This window comes from Panulirus ornatus, chromosome 16 (genome assembly GCF_036320965.1).
Source record: "Panulirus ornatus isolate Po-2019 chromosome 16, ASM3632096v1, whole genome shotgun sequence".
NCBI lineage: Eukaryota > Metazoa > Arthropoda > Malacostraca > Decapoda > Palinuridae > Panulirus > Panulirus ornatus.
Genome location: NC_092239.1, coordinates 4,501,854 through 4,522,926, shown reverse-complemented (window position 1 = coordinate 4,522,926; position 21,073 = coordinate 4,501,854). Strand labels below are relative to the sequence as shown.

Sequence of the window (21,073 nt, the reverse complement as noted above, 5' to 3'; positions counted from 1 at the left end):
AGTATTTGTAGTTTTACAAATGGCGGGGTACACCCAAGCTGAGAGTTTTGGGGAGCACTGCAGGAAGCCTTGTACAGTAACCATTACCAAAATGTGAAAAATACAGTATAAATTGCTATCCATAATAACATAGAAAACTATGAATGTAACATTTCACAGCTTTATGAGAGAGAGAGAGAGAGAGAGAGAGAGAGAGAGAGAGAGAGAGAGAGAGAGAGAGAGAGAGAGAGAGACTTCCCTTTATAGAAAACGAGAACCTTTGTTTTAGTACGTCGCATGAGGGGCAGCTGTTGCGCTACAACGGATTGGACGACAACATGTGGCCAGAACACCTGCTCCTCTAACACAGCTGTGCACAAGAAAACACGTTCGCTGCGTCAGTGAGTCTACAACAGCGACTACGTCCGTGGATGGGAAAAAGAAATTTTGATGATCGTCCGCTCAGAAATAGTACAGAACGTCAACACCATCATCATGTCGGGGAAGGTAAGCTTTGACTCAATACACATCTCAACTTTAGTAAAGCCATTGTACCGTCGCTGCTGCAGAGTGAAGCGGCTGTGGTGGATGCACACGAGTCAATACGCAGCTGGGAGGTGTATCCCCTCCCACCAGCATCGTTAAGCGCCAACCTTAATCTCCTGGCAGGATCGGAGTTTATGCGAAAGATAGAGATGACGATTTACTTTTATTTTCAAATATCTGTTTAGGAGAGCTATAGACAGGATAACCAGTCCATTAACAAACTTGTATCTATTATTCTGGTCAGTTTCAGTGTTGCCCATATACAAAAATTATGTGCATTGCTACATTGCTTTACATTGCCTATATTGTTTGAATCACAAAGTTCGTGCTTAGCGACTGATATGATAAAGTGGAATCCACACACGAACGAGAAGAAATCTTGTTCTTTGATGGTTTAGAACATGTTTTAAGTACTTTTATTACTAGGAATTATTTTAATACGAATGGTCATATCAATTTGTCATTGTCGTCCAAATAATTCATTGTTAGCGAAATTAAGGGTTCCGTTTCTTTAGTTGATCTTAATTCAATAGTGCCCTAATTGAATAATGATTTGTCAACTTCCTTAATGGTAATTTGTTGTTCACGTAGTACACAGTATAATTGAATAGCTCACCATTTTCATAGTCGAATAGGTAATAGCTAACATAGATAACCCGTTGTATGATAAAGCACAGATGACCCATTGTAAGATTAATTAGACATTTAATTGATTTTTTTTGTACCCTAATAACATAGTTCAACGTTCGCTTATGTAAATAGTTCATAGTTGGTTGATAGTTCATTCTTATCCCGTGCATAGTATAATAGTTCATTGTATGCGTAGAGAATATTTACAGTTATCCTGCTGCTTAGATCATGGTTAGCGTAATCAAATTCTCAAGAGTTTGCATGAATTGTCCATTATTTGACGATTGTTTGCAGAATGGTTCTTTATCGCTTAGTTAATAGGTTATCTTAGTGTAGTTAATTCCATCGATGATAGGTCGGAATAATTGATCATTATTGCCGTAGGTGTGTTGAGAATTGTAATGGGATATAATCCTGCAGTACCTGATGACAATTAGGCATCTGTCAACTGTAGACAAACTGGCAACTGTTTATCATGTTAGCAATCAGTCGATCCACTTTCGTGTATCATAATGATTATATGAAAATTTACAATGAATGTGCAACACAACGCTGCTAAGACGTTCATACACAGTGCCTTTATTTATCAGGTGAATGATATGGTTGATGAAAGAAAGAATGTCAGACGAGGTAAGAGCGGGAACAGTGGAGCTAATCTAGAAAATATTGAAGATGGGAAACTTATCTTCAGGTGATTCCTTGATGGTCCATCATTGTGACGTTGAAGGATGGGGTTCGCACTCACTCTCGGTTTCAGCAATTGTTATCAGACAACAAGGGAATGACGATCGATTGTTTTTTGTCATTATTTAGCATGCGATTACCAAGGCTTATACGGGTGTTTGGGTGTGATAAAGAACGCAGTTAGGCTAGGATATGCTTCAGAAGTCCGATACTTTCTGTAAGTATACCACTTTGATTTCATGCGTTTTACGCTTGTTGCAGCTTTTTTTTTTTTAATGTTAGCTGAGACGGCACGGGCAGTGAAGCCCTAATCAAGGCCATCCCATTAACGATATATATATATATATATATATATATATATATATATATATATATATATATATATATATACTACTTGGGCTAGGTACCCGTTTTATCGATCAACTCCCAGGGGTGGAGGAACAGCTGGGTTGACTGTGGACCGACTGTCGCCCTCCCCTCCGGATTGAACGTAATTTTTTTTTTTCAGGATGGAAGATTTTAACACTCCTATCAAGACCTTATCAGATAACCAATGACATTGCTTGAAGAAGTTTATAACGTGTAGGTGATGTTGCAGATGCTTGAGGTGGCATCTTTGTTACATAATCTTTTTTTATCGTATCATTAATCATTTTTGTGATTCATAAGTCTTGTGAAACCTAGTGAGATAACTGTATCGCCGCGAAATGCTGTTGACCTTGAGAACGGTATTCGTCTAGATCATATTAAAGCTGTCCATAAGGTAACAAACTGGTTCGTTGAAGATGAAAGTAGAACTATAGAAACGTTTAAGAATAGACGATAAATATTTCGCTTCAAGACCACGACTTAAGGTTATTTGCGCCTTCTTTATTTAGTTTCAATTTGCCGGTTATTCTATTTAAATTATGTGTACCCCCAAACTTTTACCACACTAATCTGTGGGTTTCTGATATCTTCCACTATCACAAACAGCCTCGAAAGAACGCAATGGTCTGTTGCTGTGTGAATTCTTTGAGTTCCAATGTAAGGCTGTGCTAGGTTAGGTATCGGGGTCTCACAACTTGCCGTTGGCGATCTAGTCTCTCCAGGAACGGCGCCTAAATCATTTAGTGAGCCACCGAAATGTCCTGAATTCCTGTAGAATCATCTTAATGTGCTTTCATGTACTATTCATAAGTGTTTGATTGATCGACAGGTGACGCTAACATCATCTGGATCATTCCACAACACCAGCTGCTGGCGCTGCCTTAGACCGTGCTTGTTCTCAGTCGACAAAGATAAGAAATTTTGCCATTTTGCCGGCTGAAAATAACTGATGTATAATTTGAAATAATCCAACTTTGCCGACTTGTGCAAATAGTGAAACATTTGGACAATCACGTTCTCTTTTAAATGTAGCTGTTATTTTTTTTCTTACGGGTACCTTTTGTGATCCACGTATCAAATACATATAGTCTTTGTTGGTGCAGTCATGATTGATCGGCAAACGTGTCAGAACGTGGTATGAAGAGTGTGGGTTCACGTCAGTCAACACAGTCTAAGCTCTGGTTGATGTGCTTGGTGCGACGTGGGGCCGCTTTGAGCTTACGCCATCTAAAACCTTAGAATTCTTTTTTAACTTTTTACCTTGCCCTGTACCAGAGGGTCACGAACAGATGCAAATCACGTAGACGATTTCTCTCAGTAGCTTAAACTGTGTTGAACGTCTTGTTTAATAAACTTGCTTTCACTTATAACATTCTCGAGTGGGGTCCATTTTTTTGGAGTTTTTGTTTTCCTACAATCAAAATGATATTTGGTTATACGTCGATCTACGATGGTAAACCTCTTCAAAATAAGATATAGGACCTGCATTGGGTTATACTACGTGTGAATAATACACTCTAGACCCTTGTTCATTTACTTGTGATATTATTCATAATTCACTTTTATGTCGAAGGCCCTAGACGCAGAATCATCGAGAATTTAGAAAACTGAAACACGTATTATTAGAAGGACAGGTCAGATCTGTTTGGGCAATGCATGAATAGTTGTTGGGTTCTAAAGTTTAGCTCTGCAGGGAAGGAGACGTATATCACATTCGTCTACCCTTGACTTGCCAATGAACACGTAGTAATCACGTGACTTGCGGTTTGCGGAGAATATTGCATGGTCTAGCAAATGGCGGAAGACAGCAAGTGCCCAAGTACCAATTCTTGAGGATGGAAGCTAAATGTGTCCAAGTTCCGAACTCAAGAGTTGGGTAGTTCTTAAGTCAGACTGGTTAAGACACGACTTTGTACCATTTTTAGTACACAGAGAGCTATTTCCGTTGGAAGAGAACTGAAAAAGTAAAGTCTTGTTAGGACTGACCCATATTCATCCTTATTAAGCCAGAGCCTATATCCATCATCATTAAGTTGGCTCATTAAGTTGGAGTCTCTTATCAGCCTGAGTTCTGTGTACTCCTGTCTCATGAGATTATACATGCTAATGAGCTCACAAGTATCACTCACTACATCTACTTCCTTCCTATGCACAAGTATTTTTGTGTATCATAATAATGAATTATACGAGGGCCTTCCTATCTACCTTCCTTGTCACAAAATCGTGCTTAGACGGTTGAATTCTACAGGTTATCGAAAAGCATGTTTTTTTTTTCAGGAGCAGTGATAGTGGCCCATGCCATCTTATGTCAGTAGTTTTAGACAGACGTAATGCGCTACCATGTCACAGGTAAATAGTGTAGCCTGGTGGTAATGCACTACTCTCTCGTTATGGCAACTCTGTGTAAAGATGTTCATTAATGGAGTGTAATTACAAGCTCGCCTTACCCTACTAACAGGAGACTGTTCATTGCCAAACACTACATACCCTTCGGCTGTCACACAGCAGTATGACAGTGTATAACCATAGGAGTTATGCTGTAATGCATTGCCTGATGCATATATACACGTAATCAAGCATTCCTGGCAAAAAAAAGTGGTGAGTATTTTACTGGTGCCAGAAATATGAAGAAAATTGCCTCGCAAAATTTTACGATAAAAACAGAAAAGATAATAATAACAAAACACAATGGACCCGGTATGGAATTGTACTTCACTCCGTAAATGAGGTTTGTCATATGAATTTATGTATTGTAACACTGTCTAGCTCATAGAAATAAAATCTCATAGATATTTTAATCTAATTTTCCTGTTTTGTATCTATTGCTTGCCGAATTTACCAAAGCGATTGTTAGAATACTGTAATCATACAAAGAATTGAAATCGTGCTGAAGTTTTTATTACAGAAATAGAACATTACAGACAGACTTTTGCCAAGTTAAGTGTCTATTACACTGCATTAAGCAGACTTGTTTTGTAGCTACCTGTTAATTTTTCTTTGCAAAACAGTCCTTAATTTTAAGCCCCAGAACAGGACAGTACCATCCTTTGGTATGATGGCCCGTCATTCCTGACAGCCATATTGTTACGCCTTAAGGGTTTAAAGTCCGGACATTCCTTAGCGGACGTGAAGTAAGGAGTGGATCATCAACTCCAACCAGCCGTTGCAGTGAACTTTACTCTCAAAGATGTACGGAAGGATTGTATACTATTACATGTATTGCTATTCGCTACAAAGAACTGTCACAAGGTTACTGGTATCATTCATTGTCCTGAATATGATAGAAATGATTCCCAGACAAAAGTAAATGCTTGTTTCTTATTTTATTTTTTACTACGAAATAAGTTTTGACTTATTTTCTGAAGTCTAGTGAAATGAGGCATTACAAAAAATGCACATAATTGTCGGTTCCCCTTATATCCGCACATTTAGGTATGGTGTATCATAAATCAGTGATAATTCCTTATTGGTCTGTATAATTAGTGAATATATGCTATTCATTAAGAACATGTGCTACTTAATGGATTTATTTATGTATCATAATTGATGACAACCATAACTAGTGGTACTTTCGAAACCGCCTGTCCTTGGTGTTTCATATGTGATTAAAGATATTTTAGCAGTGCGTCAAGCTGCACTGCACCAAAATTTCTTTAACAAAGGATATATTGAATTAGAGCGGGCTGCGAGGTAAGCAACATCTAGCAGATCGATTTTCAGTGTTGCGAGTCAAATGCTTATCGAAGTTGTGTAAATGTTTACTTCATCTGTTTAGAATTATTTCATCGCGTTCATCGCAAATAATGGTATTTGACTGTAAGATTTAGTCAACTCAAAGTCCTCGAAATATCATAGATTCTATTCTTTTGGCGGTACATATTTACTGGCTTAATTCCAATGTAAGCCTGAATAACGACCGAATATGGGGGATAGAATCGGACGCGGTCGTTGGCCAATGAGGGCGCGCGTCTCAGAAGCGACCTATCAGGGTGTGCGTCGTATGCGCTATTGGCATTGTTTGTACATGGTGGGGAAAAGGCCGCGCATCGTGTGAGCTCTCTTTATTTTGTAAACACAGGAGGCATTACTACTTAAATATGGAGGTAAGGATGTGCACAATGTCTTCCCAGTTGCAGAGTTTTGTGAAGGTGTTCATAATGGCGGAATATCTTATTGGTAGAGGTGATTCATACCCAGGGTGATCCCTGGACAATGTGGTGGTCGGGGGAGCCACAGCCACGGTATTTTCTGGACTAACCACACGAATGATACCTTGTCCTCTCAGGTGTTTGCTTTTCCTTTGATTTTTTTTGATTGATTCTTGCAGCTTGGGGAATTCACAATGGAATTGCGTTCTATTTATACCCCTGAAATTGATTTTTTTTCTTTATCTGCCTTTTTGGAGTGACATAGGTCTTTGGTGTTTGTGTACGACGCATTTTTCCCCCTCGAGTCTCTTGGGTAAGTTTAGAATTCAGAATTCCTAACATTAACTGATTTATTTGCTTTCAGGTTTTTGAACTGCGAGTACCCGAAGGTAGTGCAGGATTTGCGTAGTGTTAGTACTATATATAGATGGCGAGTGAGCAGACTAGCGGAGCTAAACATTTACGTAAATGAAAGTAATATGATCCCAAATAATTATGTTACCAGTATGATCAGTGAATGGGATGTTAGTTTCTTTTACAATGATGGTGTAGATGTGGATCATGATTAAAGTATTACATTATATTTTATTGTTTTAGAATAAGTGGTGAGGGTTATGAATATCAAAGAAATATGGTGTTATGAAGGATATATATTGGTATGAAGGTCAAGGGAATGAATGAACCACAAAGGCCAAAGCGCTAGCAGCCCCCTTGGGGCCAGTCATCTCACAGGACACTTTCGTAATCAGGTTAAACCTGGTCCGTGTTCAGTCTTATCCTAATGTTAGGTTAGGGTGATGATTGGTCTGGATTGCTGTATTTACACACTAGCCTATGGGGTGACCATCCTCTGGGATGTTGGTATCACTTATACACCTTATCTATGAGAAAAGTTTATCTAATCTTCCTTAGCAGCCGAGATTTACACAAAATTTTTATCAGCATGGTGTGATCTGCAGCTGAGGGCTTTGGAATGGATGATTTACGGAGTGTGGGTGGGTGTTAGTATAATATACATGTTATTCCTCTGTTTTGTTGACCTGCATTGGTAGTTGGGGCAATTGTTATGAAAATGTTTATACATATTTTAGTTGAATCATTGAAAAGTAGAATGAAAATAAACAGTAAAGAAGTTTAGGCAAGGCTTTTATAAAATGTTGATTCTGAAGTTTCACATTAACCTTAATCAATACCACATTTTCCCTGGTCTCTACAGCCCTTACCCATTATCACCTAATTGAACATGGTAAAATATACCATATTGCTAATTCATGCTCCACAAATCGTATATTCTCTAATCACTATGATAGCATTAAGAACCAAGTCACCCAGGTTCAAAAGTGAGTTCTGACTTCTTGCTAAACTGAAAATTCATTGAGGAGATGCTTTTGAATTATTCCAGCAAGAGTTGGTGTTCTTGCTTGTCACCATCTCCAAAAAAAAAAAAAAAAAAGGGAGGGGTTTAGACCATCTGATCACCTGGAGCTAACCCCACCTGGGAACTCCTCTTCTAGGTCCCCTAGCTTTATCGTGCCTCAAAAGTTAAAATGAAATTTTTGGATTATTTACAAGAATATTAGATAATTCTGGTTTGAAAAATTAGTTCAAGGAAAGTAAACATTAGTATTATTCTGTGTGACCCACCTTAGCTGATGCAGCTCTTAGCAAAAGAACTTTGTGCTGATGAATTGTTCTATCATACAATTAGATATGATGAATGTCGAGAAGTAAGATGCAGGGACTAAAACAAAAGGGGTAAATGAATATTGTGTGAGTACCAGCCGACGAAAGTGATGGAAAAAGGGTTATTGGATGGAGGTTAATAGTTTGTGATAAGAGTAAGTGCGACATGGTAAAGGATGGCCGATGGAGAAGTGATAACAGGCAGAGATGGGATGTGGCGATGATGTAGTGTGTACTTTGATGGATAGTTAATTGTATGTGTTGATAGGATGGCAGATATGGTTGGTAGGGATGGTGATATCCATATGCAGAACAAGTTGTGGCTAGTGGTATGGTGAAGAGAGAAGAGGTTGTGAAAGACTCGTTTAAGATGGTGTGCCAAGGCAGTTGGAGCAAATGGGTTAGTAGTTGAATTTTTCAAGAAAGGTGATGACATTGTTCTTGATTGGTTAGATTTGTTTTTTGATGTATTTGTGGCTCATGGATAGGCGCCTAAGGATTGACAGCGTCTGTATTTAGTGCCATTGTATAAAGTCAAGGGAGACAAGTGAATGTTCAAATTAGAGGTATAAGCTTGTTTTGGGTGTCTAGTTTGTTATATGGAAGAGTAGTATTGTAGGTTGCCATAAAGTATGCAATTTTTTTTTTTTTTTATATATTGTTGTATTGCAGAAGTAACCAGTCAAACCACAGTGGTGCTGCCATGAAAACAGAACCTAGTGTCCTGTTTGTTTACTGACAAAGTTTACTGCATGTGTTTTAGGCTTAAGCTAAGTTTTTATGCATATATTTACCTTTTGATATTCTGAGTTGCACTTAAGCAAAGTTTTAAGTATATATTTACCTTTTGACATTCTGAGTTGCTCTGAGCTAATCTAGAGATATTGAATGTACTGTCTTCTTTTGCAGTGCTGGGCCTTTGGGATAATGGGGTTTGTTTATCATCATTTTGCTTACGGTATAAATTAATACATCTACTGTAAACTGAACAGGTCCATTACAGAAACTCCTGAGATGCCAGTGTCAGCTCCTCAGTATCTTGTGATGCTGGTAAAGAATTGCAAAAATGATTAGAAATGTAATTTGGGGTTTTTCTTTGCAAATTGAAACCCTGAACTTTTTCTAACTTTGAGACCTTATATACCAATGTTTTATAAATTAGGTTTGATTTTTTTTTTTTTTTTACAGGGGTGTTGTTTAAGCTGGATTGGTTGAGTTAATTGTAATAATTTGGAAGGGCAGAGTATTAAATATTGAGGTTCACTTCATTTGGTATGAAAGAAATCCCTACATCTGATTTTGTGTTGCCTTGTCTCTTTATGGTTATTAGATTTGTTGCAGTACATAACAGTGGTATGCATAATGCTAGGCAGCACATTCATTGAGGACCTGAAGTTAGGAGCAGTACTTTATACCTCTTTCTGACTTATTTTTTGCCATTTATGTATTCTTTTGGAAGAGCCTAACGTTTTTTCTTTCTAAAGAGCCCAGAAGGTGAGCGGAACAGCCTGACACCAAGGTCTCGCTCACGTTCAAGGTCACGCTTGGAGTCGCCTGCCATCTCACCTGCTCATCGCCGTACTTCCTCACAATCTCGTTCTCCTCCTCCACGTAGACGATCCTTTAGCAGGTATTGTCAGTGTTATTGTTTTATCAGATTATTTGTTAATGAAGTGGAGGTTGTCCATGTATTTAGGTCGCCTAACTTAGAACTTGCATTATTTTCATGATCGATGCATTAGTTTTGTATCTTTCGGATGGTGTTCCCTGGTTTTATCTGTTAAGTCATCTGCAGCTGGATTGAAAGTGGGACTAAATCTCACTTTCATATAATTTAAGATATCTATACCTCCTGGTGTTACAGTTTCTGCCTACATGAAGTTACAATGCATACAACTGAATGCAGTTGGAAAGGAGTTCTTTAGAAACACTTGGCAAATAGAAAAATTTTCTTTACCTTCATATGCTTGAGAGTGTATAGAGCAAAGATTATGATGTTTTAGATTTCAGTGTTCTCATGGAGGAAATTTATATTATATACAAGATATGTTCTAAGAAATTGTAAATGATTTTCTTATTTAAGATTTTTGAAATTTAACATATTAGCTTTAAGATTTTAAAAAGTTGTTTTAACTTTTACTATTGTAGATATTTTGTCAAAGACACGGAAGTCAGCAAAAGCCTCTGCATATAACCTCTATTGTTGACATGGCAGAAAATTCTAAATATTCAGCCAATCCTGGGTCTCCTGGATTTGATCAAAGTTGGTGTGATTACTTGTATATGCAGTATAATGCTATTGTAAATGTTCATCCAGTTGTTTGGTTATGGGCTCGTGTGCCATGTCACACTTTGCTGTTAGTAATGTACTTTGTTGTGTGAACTTTTGGCATAGCCATTCAAATTCATCCTGTACTGGGAATTGGGAGGATTTGGTTCTTCTAAATACTCAGTTTGGCATTTCCTCTTCCACTGAAATTAGCGAATGCTAATATTCTGCATATTCAATGAGGTGATGACCATCTCACTCTTGTATACATCACTTAGAACTATAATTATCTCATTAAAATTTGATGCCAAAACTGGCCAAATTTATATTTAATGTCATAAAGTTGAGAATGTGTGAATTGGACAATATAGAGTCAGGAGCATGCAGAATAGAGTATCGTGTTTTCTCAGGAAAGTTTTACTTTACGTTACACAAGTATTGCATATATGAAACTCTTGACCCAGAATTGGTAATTAATTATTACATGGTAACATCTGGGGGTCACATAGCCTTCTAGTTCGTGATGCAGTTGTTACTGTGATATTTTTGGTGTGGAAGTGTTGAGCGGCAGTAAGAGTTCTGAGGACATTTTCAGTGGCTGTATTCAGAAGTACGTAATATTGATTCACAAAAAACACGGAAAGAACTGGGAAAAAGCCAATTCCTGCACGACACTTCTGTTAACTTTTGAACTGTCATAAGTGTAGATGGATAGATATTCTTCATCCATGATGGTTTCATGTGAAAGGTATGTATATCCTTGATTTAGAATCCACCTTTTAATATTACCTTTTGCAACTGGTTCTGTAATTGTTTAAGAAATTCTGCATCCTTACTCATTTGCTGGCCTTCTGCAGACATCATATCTGAAAAATTCATCAATACATAAGTGTTTTTCCTATATGTTTATGGCATTACTGGATTCTCGGTTTTGGTGAGGTTATATCATTGTAGTAGTATTTTGCTGTAGGAATCCTTACTCCAAAGGAGTCCATCCTTTCCCTTCTGCTGCATGTAGTGTAACCTTGAAGCAGCAGGTACCACTGGAGGAGGGTCCTGGGGTTATATGATATCGTACTTATAGTTTCCTTTTATGCTCATTTACCATTTCCTTCGTTAATGAGGTTGTACCAGGAACAGACGAAAAAAAGGCCTGATTCACTCGCATCCATTCTCTAGCAGTCCTTATAAAGCATAGAAACCATAGTCCCCTGTTCACAGATATATATTTCAAAAGTCTGATGTTTGCATTTTCCTAAGTATAGCTTTAATAAGCAAGTTATATCTCCAATACTTTTTTGTTTTTTGTTTTTGCATGTTCTTCAGTCTTTCCGTTTAACAATTCTCTCACTCTCCCCCCCATTCATTACTCTTTCTGTGACACAAAGCTGACATTGCTCCCAATTTCTCGTCCCATTAAATTCTTCTTTTTTTTCTAAGTTGATGTTATTCTACATTAGCCCATCTCTTTCAGAAGCAAGAATGGTGCTTTTACTCAAATTTACCTTGAAGCTCTTCTTATGCACATTGAGTGATATACCAACCTGCTGAACACCTCTGAAACTGACAAAAAAAAAGAGCATCATGCACTTGCAAAAACTGTGGTAGCTTCCAGCTTGTTCCGTCATGGTTCAACTGTATCCCAGTCGTGTTGTCTTAGACCCATCTCATTATTTATCAGTTTAAAATTTAACTAAGGTAATAGCATTATCCATTGATTGAATTGATATATTTCAAACTAATTTCTTTTATCTCTTTTCATGCAAGTGCTACTTGCGGTATTAAAGCACTTAATTTGGTAGATTTTAATTTAATTCACTGTAGTGACAAATAGGAGCAATAATCCTGATGAGATTACATGCGATACAGAGTGAAAAAAATAGGGAATAGTAATGTTTGAAACTTAGTATAGCACTAAGAGTAATGAATGGACACGTGTTACATGCGACTAAGAAAATATGGAGGTAGGCATAATGCCAGAGATATCATTTTTACCATAGTTTGTGAAACTGGTGCCCTAACAGCTTGAGGCTGTATTAATGGAAAAAATTAAACAAGAAAAAGTTAAGATACAACTTGTTATAATGATATTATTGATTAGTATATGACTACAAGGATCTCCTCTTTGGGGGCTTTTGCAGCTTTTAGATTGCACTTCTATCAGTAACAGGGAAAAAAATTACATATTCATTTGGAATTATAAAGTTTGGATGAGGTTGCACTTTGACAGCAAAACCTCTAATGATATTCAACGAATTTCAGGTCACGTTCTCGTACTCCTCGGCGACATCGCTCTCGAAGTGGATCTCCTCGTAATGGTCATGATGGAAGTCGCCGCTCTCGACGTACTCGGTATGAGAAGTTATCAATATTTCTTGTAGCCATATTATATATTTCTTTTACCACCTTTCACCAAAGATATGAGTACTTTTAGTTTATATAAACAGTACCTCTAAGGCAGTTGACATCTTTGTTAAATTTGTGCCCTCAGTCAGTATGTAGCAGATTTGTTCCTGAAGGATCTAGATGTATCACTTTTTGTGCAACTCATTACATACCTGCTTGCTTATTTTTACCAGACACATATTTCCTCCTGTTTTCTAGTACTTTAATTCCATATTGTCCTCATAAATAAAGAGAATACTCCCCCATTTAATCAAATAGTGTCAGAGATAGAGAAATTAAGAGTAGCAGGAGTCAGGGCCTGGAAACCCTCCCCTTCTGTTGTATCGCTGATCTATATTTCTTTCTGCACTCGTGTCTTACTTTTCTCACACAAATCCTTGGCTGCATGTAGTAACATTTGCTCCCTTTATCTATAGGTCCTTTCATAATACACCCATGTAAATCCAATGATACACATGCTTTCTCCATAAGTACTACAAACAAGGCATTGTTTCTCCAGACATTTCTCTCACTTTCTTCATAGTAAACTGCTGGTCATTTATCTATTCTCACAATGTTCAATCCATTCAAGAATATATTTCTGTATTCTCTTCAAAGTTCATAGATAATCTCTCACTGAATATCTCCAATACTATCGTTTTCACTTTTTATCCCTTTAGTGCAACCTTCTACTGTCTGTTCTGCTCCATTCAATCTCTGAAGCATGATCCTTGCAGATACCATTCATATTTAGTACCTCTTTTCTTTTTCACTTACAATTTTAATTTCTTATTCCTCCAGTCAGTACCCTATCTCATATGTCCACTTTCTGAATATTATACACTTGTACCATACACATAAGCACTGCTTCCCCAAACACATTTTATTTACTCTTCTTTGGTATCAGTGCACATTGACCTTATTTTCTTCATATACAAGAAACTACTGTGTACAGTTGATCTATCACGTAACAATTGAAGTGTGCTAAATTTAACAGGTCTCCTTCTCCAAGATCTCCGATGTCTAATCGCAGGCGCCACATCGGGACGCGTGACAACCCAGAACCGTCTAAATGCCTTGGAGTGTTTGGTCTTAGTGTGTACACAACAGAGAGACAGCTGCACAGCATTTTTGACAAATTTGGACCTCTGGAGAAAGTTCAAGTTGTGCTTGATTCAAAGGTAAGTTTTTCTGTGATTTGAGTTGAAATTAGTAGATATTTTGGCCTTGGTTACCCATAGAAGTACTGCTGTAGTAGTCAGAGGATTAGTAAAGGGTAGATGTTTCCTCTTCATTGCCACTTATTTCTTACTGAATTTTTGTTTTTTATTGCATTTACAAATAGCTTTCTTAATAGTATGTAGAATCCACATTATTGTTGTTTCCCATTCCTATATCTTTTTTTGCTCCTCCCTTAATGTATTCTGATTACTAAAGTATTTTTGCTTTTGAGCTAAAGGTTAAAGTGAGCTGTTCTTTACAATTTTTATTTTCCTGTGCTTGTCAGTTGATAATATAAAGGAAGGACTTGGAAAGTACTTGTTACTTTGGTGGAACAGTCCATTTATAGTCCTTATGCCGAAATCCTTCAGTTTGCTAAATTTAAAGCCAGCCCAATATCTGATTTGTCCCCATTACCTAAAATTAAAACTCAAAGCAATTTCTGAAGAAATTAACATCTAGTCCTGGCCAAATATTTAAGAAATGGTCTGACAGAGAGTTGTGAATCAAGTATAAATGAAGCCCTGAATTGTGGACGTGGCTGCCCCAAAAAGCATTGATTGCACATAATTTTCCAAGATGTTTGAAATTTGTAACTAAAACTTTTTTCCTTTCAAGAAATAATTAGAGCGTATGATTGTTTATAGGATTATGTAGGGAACATATTGCACTAATTTCCTTTTATTTGCCATTTGGGAAGTTGCAAAATTTATTTTCTGATTTTCTTAGATAAGCTGTTCTCTCTTTCCCCTTAGCTGGGGACAGCTTAGGGGTATTTGTCTTTAGGTATGCAGGTTGCTGTCATATATTGGCATGGAACAGAATGTTCTTATGCATAAAGGGGAGATTAAGTTTGAAATAGGAAATTGAATTCAATGAACACATTGGAGAAGGGTGTAATTGCTAAGTTAGAACATGTATAGAGGATGAAAATTGAATTCAATGAACACATTGAAGAAGGGTGTAATTGCTAAGTTAGAACATGTATAGAGGATGAAAATTGAATTCAATGAACACATTGAAGAAGGGTGTAATTGCCAAGTTAGAACATGTATAGAGGATGAAAATTGTTTCCATTCCTGTAGTCACAAGACAAAAATGTTCAGAAAGCTTAAAACAATCAACTCTGCTGGTATTTGCTGAATTGTAAATATGAATGTTGTGCTGTTTACTTAAAATTTAATGCAATGTATGGCAACAAAAGTATTTGTATGATGAATTTAAGGAGAGAGATTTTTATGTGGGATTTATGGATCTGGAGAAAGTGTATGATGAGGTTGGCAGAGTTGCCTTGTAGAATTTGCCTCAGTTACTTGGTATGTAAAAAAAGCAACTAGATCCAGTGAGTTTTGCTGCAAGAACAGGGCATATATGGGAGTAGCAAGGGAAGAGTATGAGTGGCTCCAAATAAAGGTGCGTCTTTCTTAAGGGTATTTGATATTGCTATGGCTGATTTATCTTTAATGAAATGTTGTTAAGGGAGGTAAATGCATAGGTATTGAAGAGAGAGGGATAGGTCTACAGTATGCTGGGGAATGGAGGGCTCTGCTTGGGAGGCAGATCATTTATTTGTTTGTAGATAATATGGCCCTGTTGGCAGACTTCAGTGAGAAATTGCTGAAGCTGGTGTCTGATTTTGGAAGACTGTGAGAAAGGAGGGAGTTGAGTTTTTGTGAGTGAAAATAAGGTAATAAGGTTTAAGAAGGAGTGAGACATGTTGGTTTTAGTGTGTTTGAATGAGGAGACCCCCAGAGGAAGTTGAGTGAAGATGGCAGTGGATGCAACTATAAGTTAAAGAGGACCACTGATTGGGCAAAGGTCCCAAGTCCATTGAGTAGTTTGTTAGCGCAAAGATGGATGTGTTTGATAGTATATTAGTCCTAGTGATATTGGATGGGTGTGAATCTTGAGGCCTTGAATTCTAAAGAATGGAAGAGGGTGGATGTGTCAAAATTGAACTGCTTGATGACAGTATTTGATATGAGGGTTGATTGGGAATGGATTGATGGTGAAAGAGATGGTTGTAGTAAATGGATTGATTGAGAAAGTTGAAGAGGGTGTGCTGAAGTGGTTTGAACATATGGAGAGAATGAGTTAAGGAATACTGAGAGAGTAATGGCATTGATGTCATAAGTGGAGAGAATAAAGGGGACAGGGAAATGAAAATGATGGAAGGATAGAGTGAATGAGATTGAGTTATCAGGACCTGAATATGTTGGTGGGTGAGGGTTATGCATGGGGTAGAGAACATTTGAGCATTATTGTAGATGGAGCAACATGATGTCATTGGGCTGGATCAGGGTATATAAAGTAGTCGGTAAGCTGTAGAGTTGTTTTTGGGAATTGGTTTTGGATAGTGGGCCTCACTTTTGGTGCATCACGCATGACAGCTCTTAGAAAGTGGATTTTACCAAATTAGGCTTTTTTTTTTTCCTGTTCTTTGCCCTATCTCACTGATGTGGGGAACGGCAAGCAAGTACAGAAAAAGATTGCGTCATACATATATGTGTGGTAATAAAAAGTGTGGTTGAGAGAGCAGAAGAGGGTGTTTTGAAATGGTTTGGTCACATGGAGAGAATGAGTGAGGATTGACCAAGAGGATATATGTGTCAGAGGTGGAGGGAACGAGGAGAAGTGGGAGACCAAATTGGAGGTGGAAAGATGGAGTGAAAAAGATTTTGAGTGATCGGGGCCTGAACATGCAGGAGGGTGAAAGGCATGCAAGGAATAGAGTGAATTGGAATGATGTGGTATACCGGGGTTGACGTGCTGTCAGTGGATTGAATCAGGGCATGTGAAGCGTCTGGGGTAAACCATGGAAAGTTGTGTGGGGCCTGGATGTGGAAAGGGAGCTGTGGTTTCGGGCATTATTGCATGACAGCTAGAGACTGAGTGTGAACGAATGGGGCCTTTGTTGTCTTTTCCTAGCGCTACTTCGCACACATGAGGGGGGAGGGGGATGGTATTCCATGTGTGGCGAGGTGGCAATGGGAATGAATAAAGGCAGACAGTGTTAATTGTGTGCATGGGTATATATGTATGTGTTTGTATATATATGTGTACATTGAGATGTATAGGTATGTATATTTGCATGTGTGGACGTGTATGTATATGCATGTGTATGGGGGTGGGTTGGGCCATTTCTTTCATCTGTTTCCTTGCGCTACCTCGCAAACATGGGAGACAGCAACAAAGCAAAATGAATGATATAAATAAATATATATATATATATATATATATATATATATATATATATATATTTTTTTTTTTTTTTTTTTTTCAAACTATATATATATATATATATATATATATATATATATATATATATATATATATATATATATGTATATATAGTGAAAATGAAAGGATTCCATTTATGGAGTTATTGATAAGTAGATAATGAACCATCTGGTTCCAAGATAATTCAGCTTATTGCAGTCAAATAATAGGAGTATGTTGAAGTTGGGTGACTTGTTAAATGCAACCTTTGGACAAGTTTCTCTAGATTGTACCCAATTGGCTTGAAATATTACATCTGAGTAAGATGTAATCATAAAGACTGCAGCTTTCACTAGCATGGTTAACCAAAGGAGATGCATTGATCATAAGTTTCAAACAAAGGACATAAGTAAACTGTAGTTCTTGCAGCTAAGACTAAGTATGTGTTACCTGCTTATTTAACATTATTATTCGTGAAAGAGCTGTGGTTGACTTTTAAAAGTACTAGTATGATGTATGGGGTCTGTATGCTTCCACTATGAGATGAGGAGATGGGGCACATGATTGTACATTTTGTAAAGTAGACAATATGTATTTGAAAATCATTTGTTGACAAAATTTCTTGATGAAATTTTCATTTCCATGAAGGATTTATTTTGTTTTCATATTGACATTGTTTTACACTGTTAGATTTTTATATATATGATTGTACACTATATAAGGTGAATGTAAGTATCAGAATCATTTCAAAGTTCTTGCATCTTGTCTAAATAATCACTATTGCTCATAAAACAATATTAGACAATCAACCTTCGTAATGTGTATCTCACAATGTTTTGTTAGATTTGGAATGCATGAATATAAGGGGTTAGTTGGGAGCTTTAGGTTTAGACATGGATCCATGTACAATACCTTTATAAATATTGACATCACTTGATAGACCAATACTTTTCTTTTCAAGTTACAGCAAGCTTTAGAAGCCAGCTCTTGAGAGCAGAAACTGAAGTAATATCTATAGAAGAGAGAAAGAAAACCAACATTGCAACATAGGAAAAGTGGGTCAAGTTTTGAAGTCAGATTGGGAGAGTTGATAAGTCAAATTGCTTTAGACTCGACTCTTTTAAGTAAGTACATGGAACTAGAGCCTCTGCAGATGTGAGAGCAGTACTTCTCATGTGGATGAATCAGTTGTTTGTATAATTGGAGTAACTGCTCAGAAAAGAAGACTCTTCTGCATCTGAACAAGACTGCCAGTTATTTAGAGGTAGACTTAGCTATATGTGTATTGTATGGTTTCAGAGATAGATTAGATTACAGTTGTATCAACTATATTACATAGGAGCTGGAAAATCCTGAGGAATTTTAGAAAGAGAAATAGAAGGAGATTGGGTTTTATAAGGTTACATCTGTTTTGGTGAAATCTTATCAAAACATGAATTTAAGTGGCAGGTAAGATGAAGCAAGAAGTAGATCACATAAAAGAAGGTTGAGGAGATTAGGAAAAGCTTATAAAATGCATATTTGCATCAACAGCAAATGCTTTAATTGGGTTGAGGATGTGTAAGAGTGAGTGATTGGAGAGGCTGTATGCGCCTGATCCACCACATAGAATTGGGAACAGAGTTGCTTAGATGGATAGATTAGGGTATAATGCTAAAGAAGGTAGTTCAGTGATTAAGTAGAGGGGGAGTGTAAGAGATAGGGTAGAACTCTGAGGAACACCTTAATGTGGGAGGGAGGTAGTCATCCACAAAGTACAGGTGTGGACCAACCTGAAAGAAATTTAGGTTTCAGAGAGCAGAATGTGTTAGGAAAGTGGAAAAAGGGTAGCTTGGAGATCAGAACCTTATGCCAGACCATTTCAAGTGCTTCTGAAATATTAAGAGTTTGAAGTAGGATTCCCCAAAATCCCCAAAGTAGATTGATGATATTCCTAGGTAAGGATATCATCATTGGATCCCTTCTCCTAAAAACCATACTGGTGATCAGATACAGGAGAAGATTCAAAATGCTGAAGGAGATTAGAGTTAAGGAGAGATTCATTGACTTTAAAGATAGCAGGTATCAAAGCAATAGAATGATAGTTGGAAGGATGGGATGGGAACTACCGATGCATGTTTCGGAGATGAAGGAAAAGTATTTGTAGACGAGTTGATTCCTTCACCAAATAGACTAATACTTTTCTCTTCAAGTAACAGCCTTTCTTTAGAATATATTTCAAAATTTTGAATTCAGCTGCTTAAAGAGTGGAATGAATATTAAATTTAGAATTGCTTTCCTGTGAATTGTAAACAGACAGTATATGTAAAACTTCGTACTTATTTCTAGACAATTTTTTGTAACTGTTCATGGTTCTCCCTTCCAGACTGGAAAATCAAGAGGATTTGCATTTGTATACTTTGAGTCATTAAAGGATGCAACAGAAGCCAAGAATGAATGTTCTGGCATGGAAATTGATGGACGGAGGATCAGAGTAGACTATTCAATCACAAAGCGACCTCACACACCAACTCCAGGCATTTATATGGGTAGACCCACCACGTAAGTTGATAAAAAGATAAGAAGCAGGCTCTTTCGAAATTCTGACCATAGCTGCTTAGTAGGGTATTTGGAAGCGGCTATAAATTATAACATTTGGGAAAATGAGTGCAAAGGTAGGAGGAGGATATGGGATTTGGAGGCTAAGAAACCACAAGTTGAGAGAGAAGCATATTGGGTGAGTAGAACATGCATGTTTCAGCAGGTAAGTTACTAAAAGTTGTGAGAATACTTAATTTTCAATTTTTTGTGGCTGAAGTTGCATTATTACATGCACACATTTATATCCTTGCGATAGGAGAAAGAATGCTAAATATATGATTCTTGTGTGTTGTATAAGAGTATTTGTTTGAAGTTTATTTTGATATGGGGAAAGCTTATAATAAGGTTGACAGAGATGCTTTTGTAAAAGGTGCTATAGTTGTATAGGGTAAATGTAAAGGTATTACATTCTCAAGGGAAAATTTACCGCATGTTGTGTATTTAGTAAGGTAGGTTCGTGGGTAGATCCCAGTAAAGTTCAGTGTGCATCAAGGATGTGTGTTGTTGTTGTGGCAGTTTAATTTATTTGTGGGTAGGATGATTAGTAAGTTTAATGCAAGGGTCATGGAGCAAGGAGTGATTTAACAGTATGCTAACATGGCATGTAAATAGTTAATTTTTGCAGTTGAGAGGTTATGATAGACTTGAGAAAGTGATATCCATGCCTGATTAATTAAGTTGGGAAAGAGTTTAATTGAAGAATGTTAAAGTTTATTTTGAACAAAGATAAGGTCATTAGGTGAATTAGTGTGGTTAGAAAAGGTAGCTTGAGTTTAGATATGGAGAAATTGAAGGAAATAGTATGTTACATGCTTAAAAGTGGACATGGAAGTAGATAGAACTAGAAATGTAGGGACTGAAATGTATGGCTCGGAAGGAGATAGGGGGATTGGAGTGTATTACAGGATACAGGAGGGGGCAGAGATCTTGGATGCATTAAGGGGTGTGTGGAAGGGAAGGTTATATGTTGGAAGGTATAGTGTGTTGGCTGTTTGCTTCCTTTTTTGCTTCCACTTCTTTTTATTTGCCATTTATCATTAGGCACCTCACTTTGAATTCTGTTCTCATCCCCACTCATTCTTTTGATTAGTCCAAACATACAGGCTTTATAAGTTATATCATCACTAACTTTCTTACTGGAAAGTTAGTTTTTTGTGAGACATCTTCAAAGTTTATGTTAACTTCCCCGCGCTATTGAAGCACCTAATTTATGTTTTTCTCTGATGATTCTCTTGGTAATTAGATTATGTATTAGATTTCCTTCTGACTTTATGAATATCTTAATTATAATAACAAGATAGAGCAGCTTAAACATTTCTAAGAACTTTTACAAGGTAGACTAGGTTAATCAGTGTCAGAA

General features: G+C 37.1%; 1 protein-coding gene across 23 annotated transcripts in view; it reads left to right on the top strand.

Moving 5' to 3' along the window:
• Positions 1-281: 281 nt before the first annotated feature.
• The window catches only part of LOC139754061 (transformer-2 protein homolog beta-like), a 48,754-nt gene continuing 27,962 nt past the window's right edge, over positions 282-21,073 (top strand). For 4 of the 23 annotated variants that reach the window (XM_071671080.1, XM_071671081.1, XM_071671079.1 and 1 more), the window contains exons 1-5: positions 291-486; positions 9,524-9,669; positions 12,571-12,660; positions 13,691-13,874; positions 19,499-19,674. In XM_071671080.1, the coding sequence (XP_071527181.1) occupies positions 430-486; positions 9,524-9,669; positions 12,571-12,660; positions 13,691-13,874; positions 19,499-19,674 (653 nt within the window). In that variant the 5' untranslated portion in view covers positions 291-429. Of the gene's footprint in view, positions 487-6,130; positions 6,312-9,523; positions 9,670-12,570; positions 12,661-13,690; positions 13,875-19,498; positions 19,675-21,073 lie in introns of those variants that run through there. The other 19 variants (XM_071671084.1, XM_071671085.1, XM_071671086.1 and 16 more) reach the window with 15 other exon arrangements.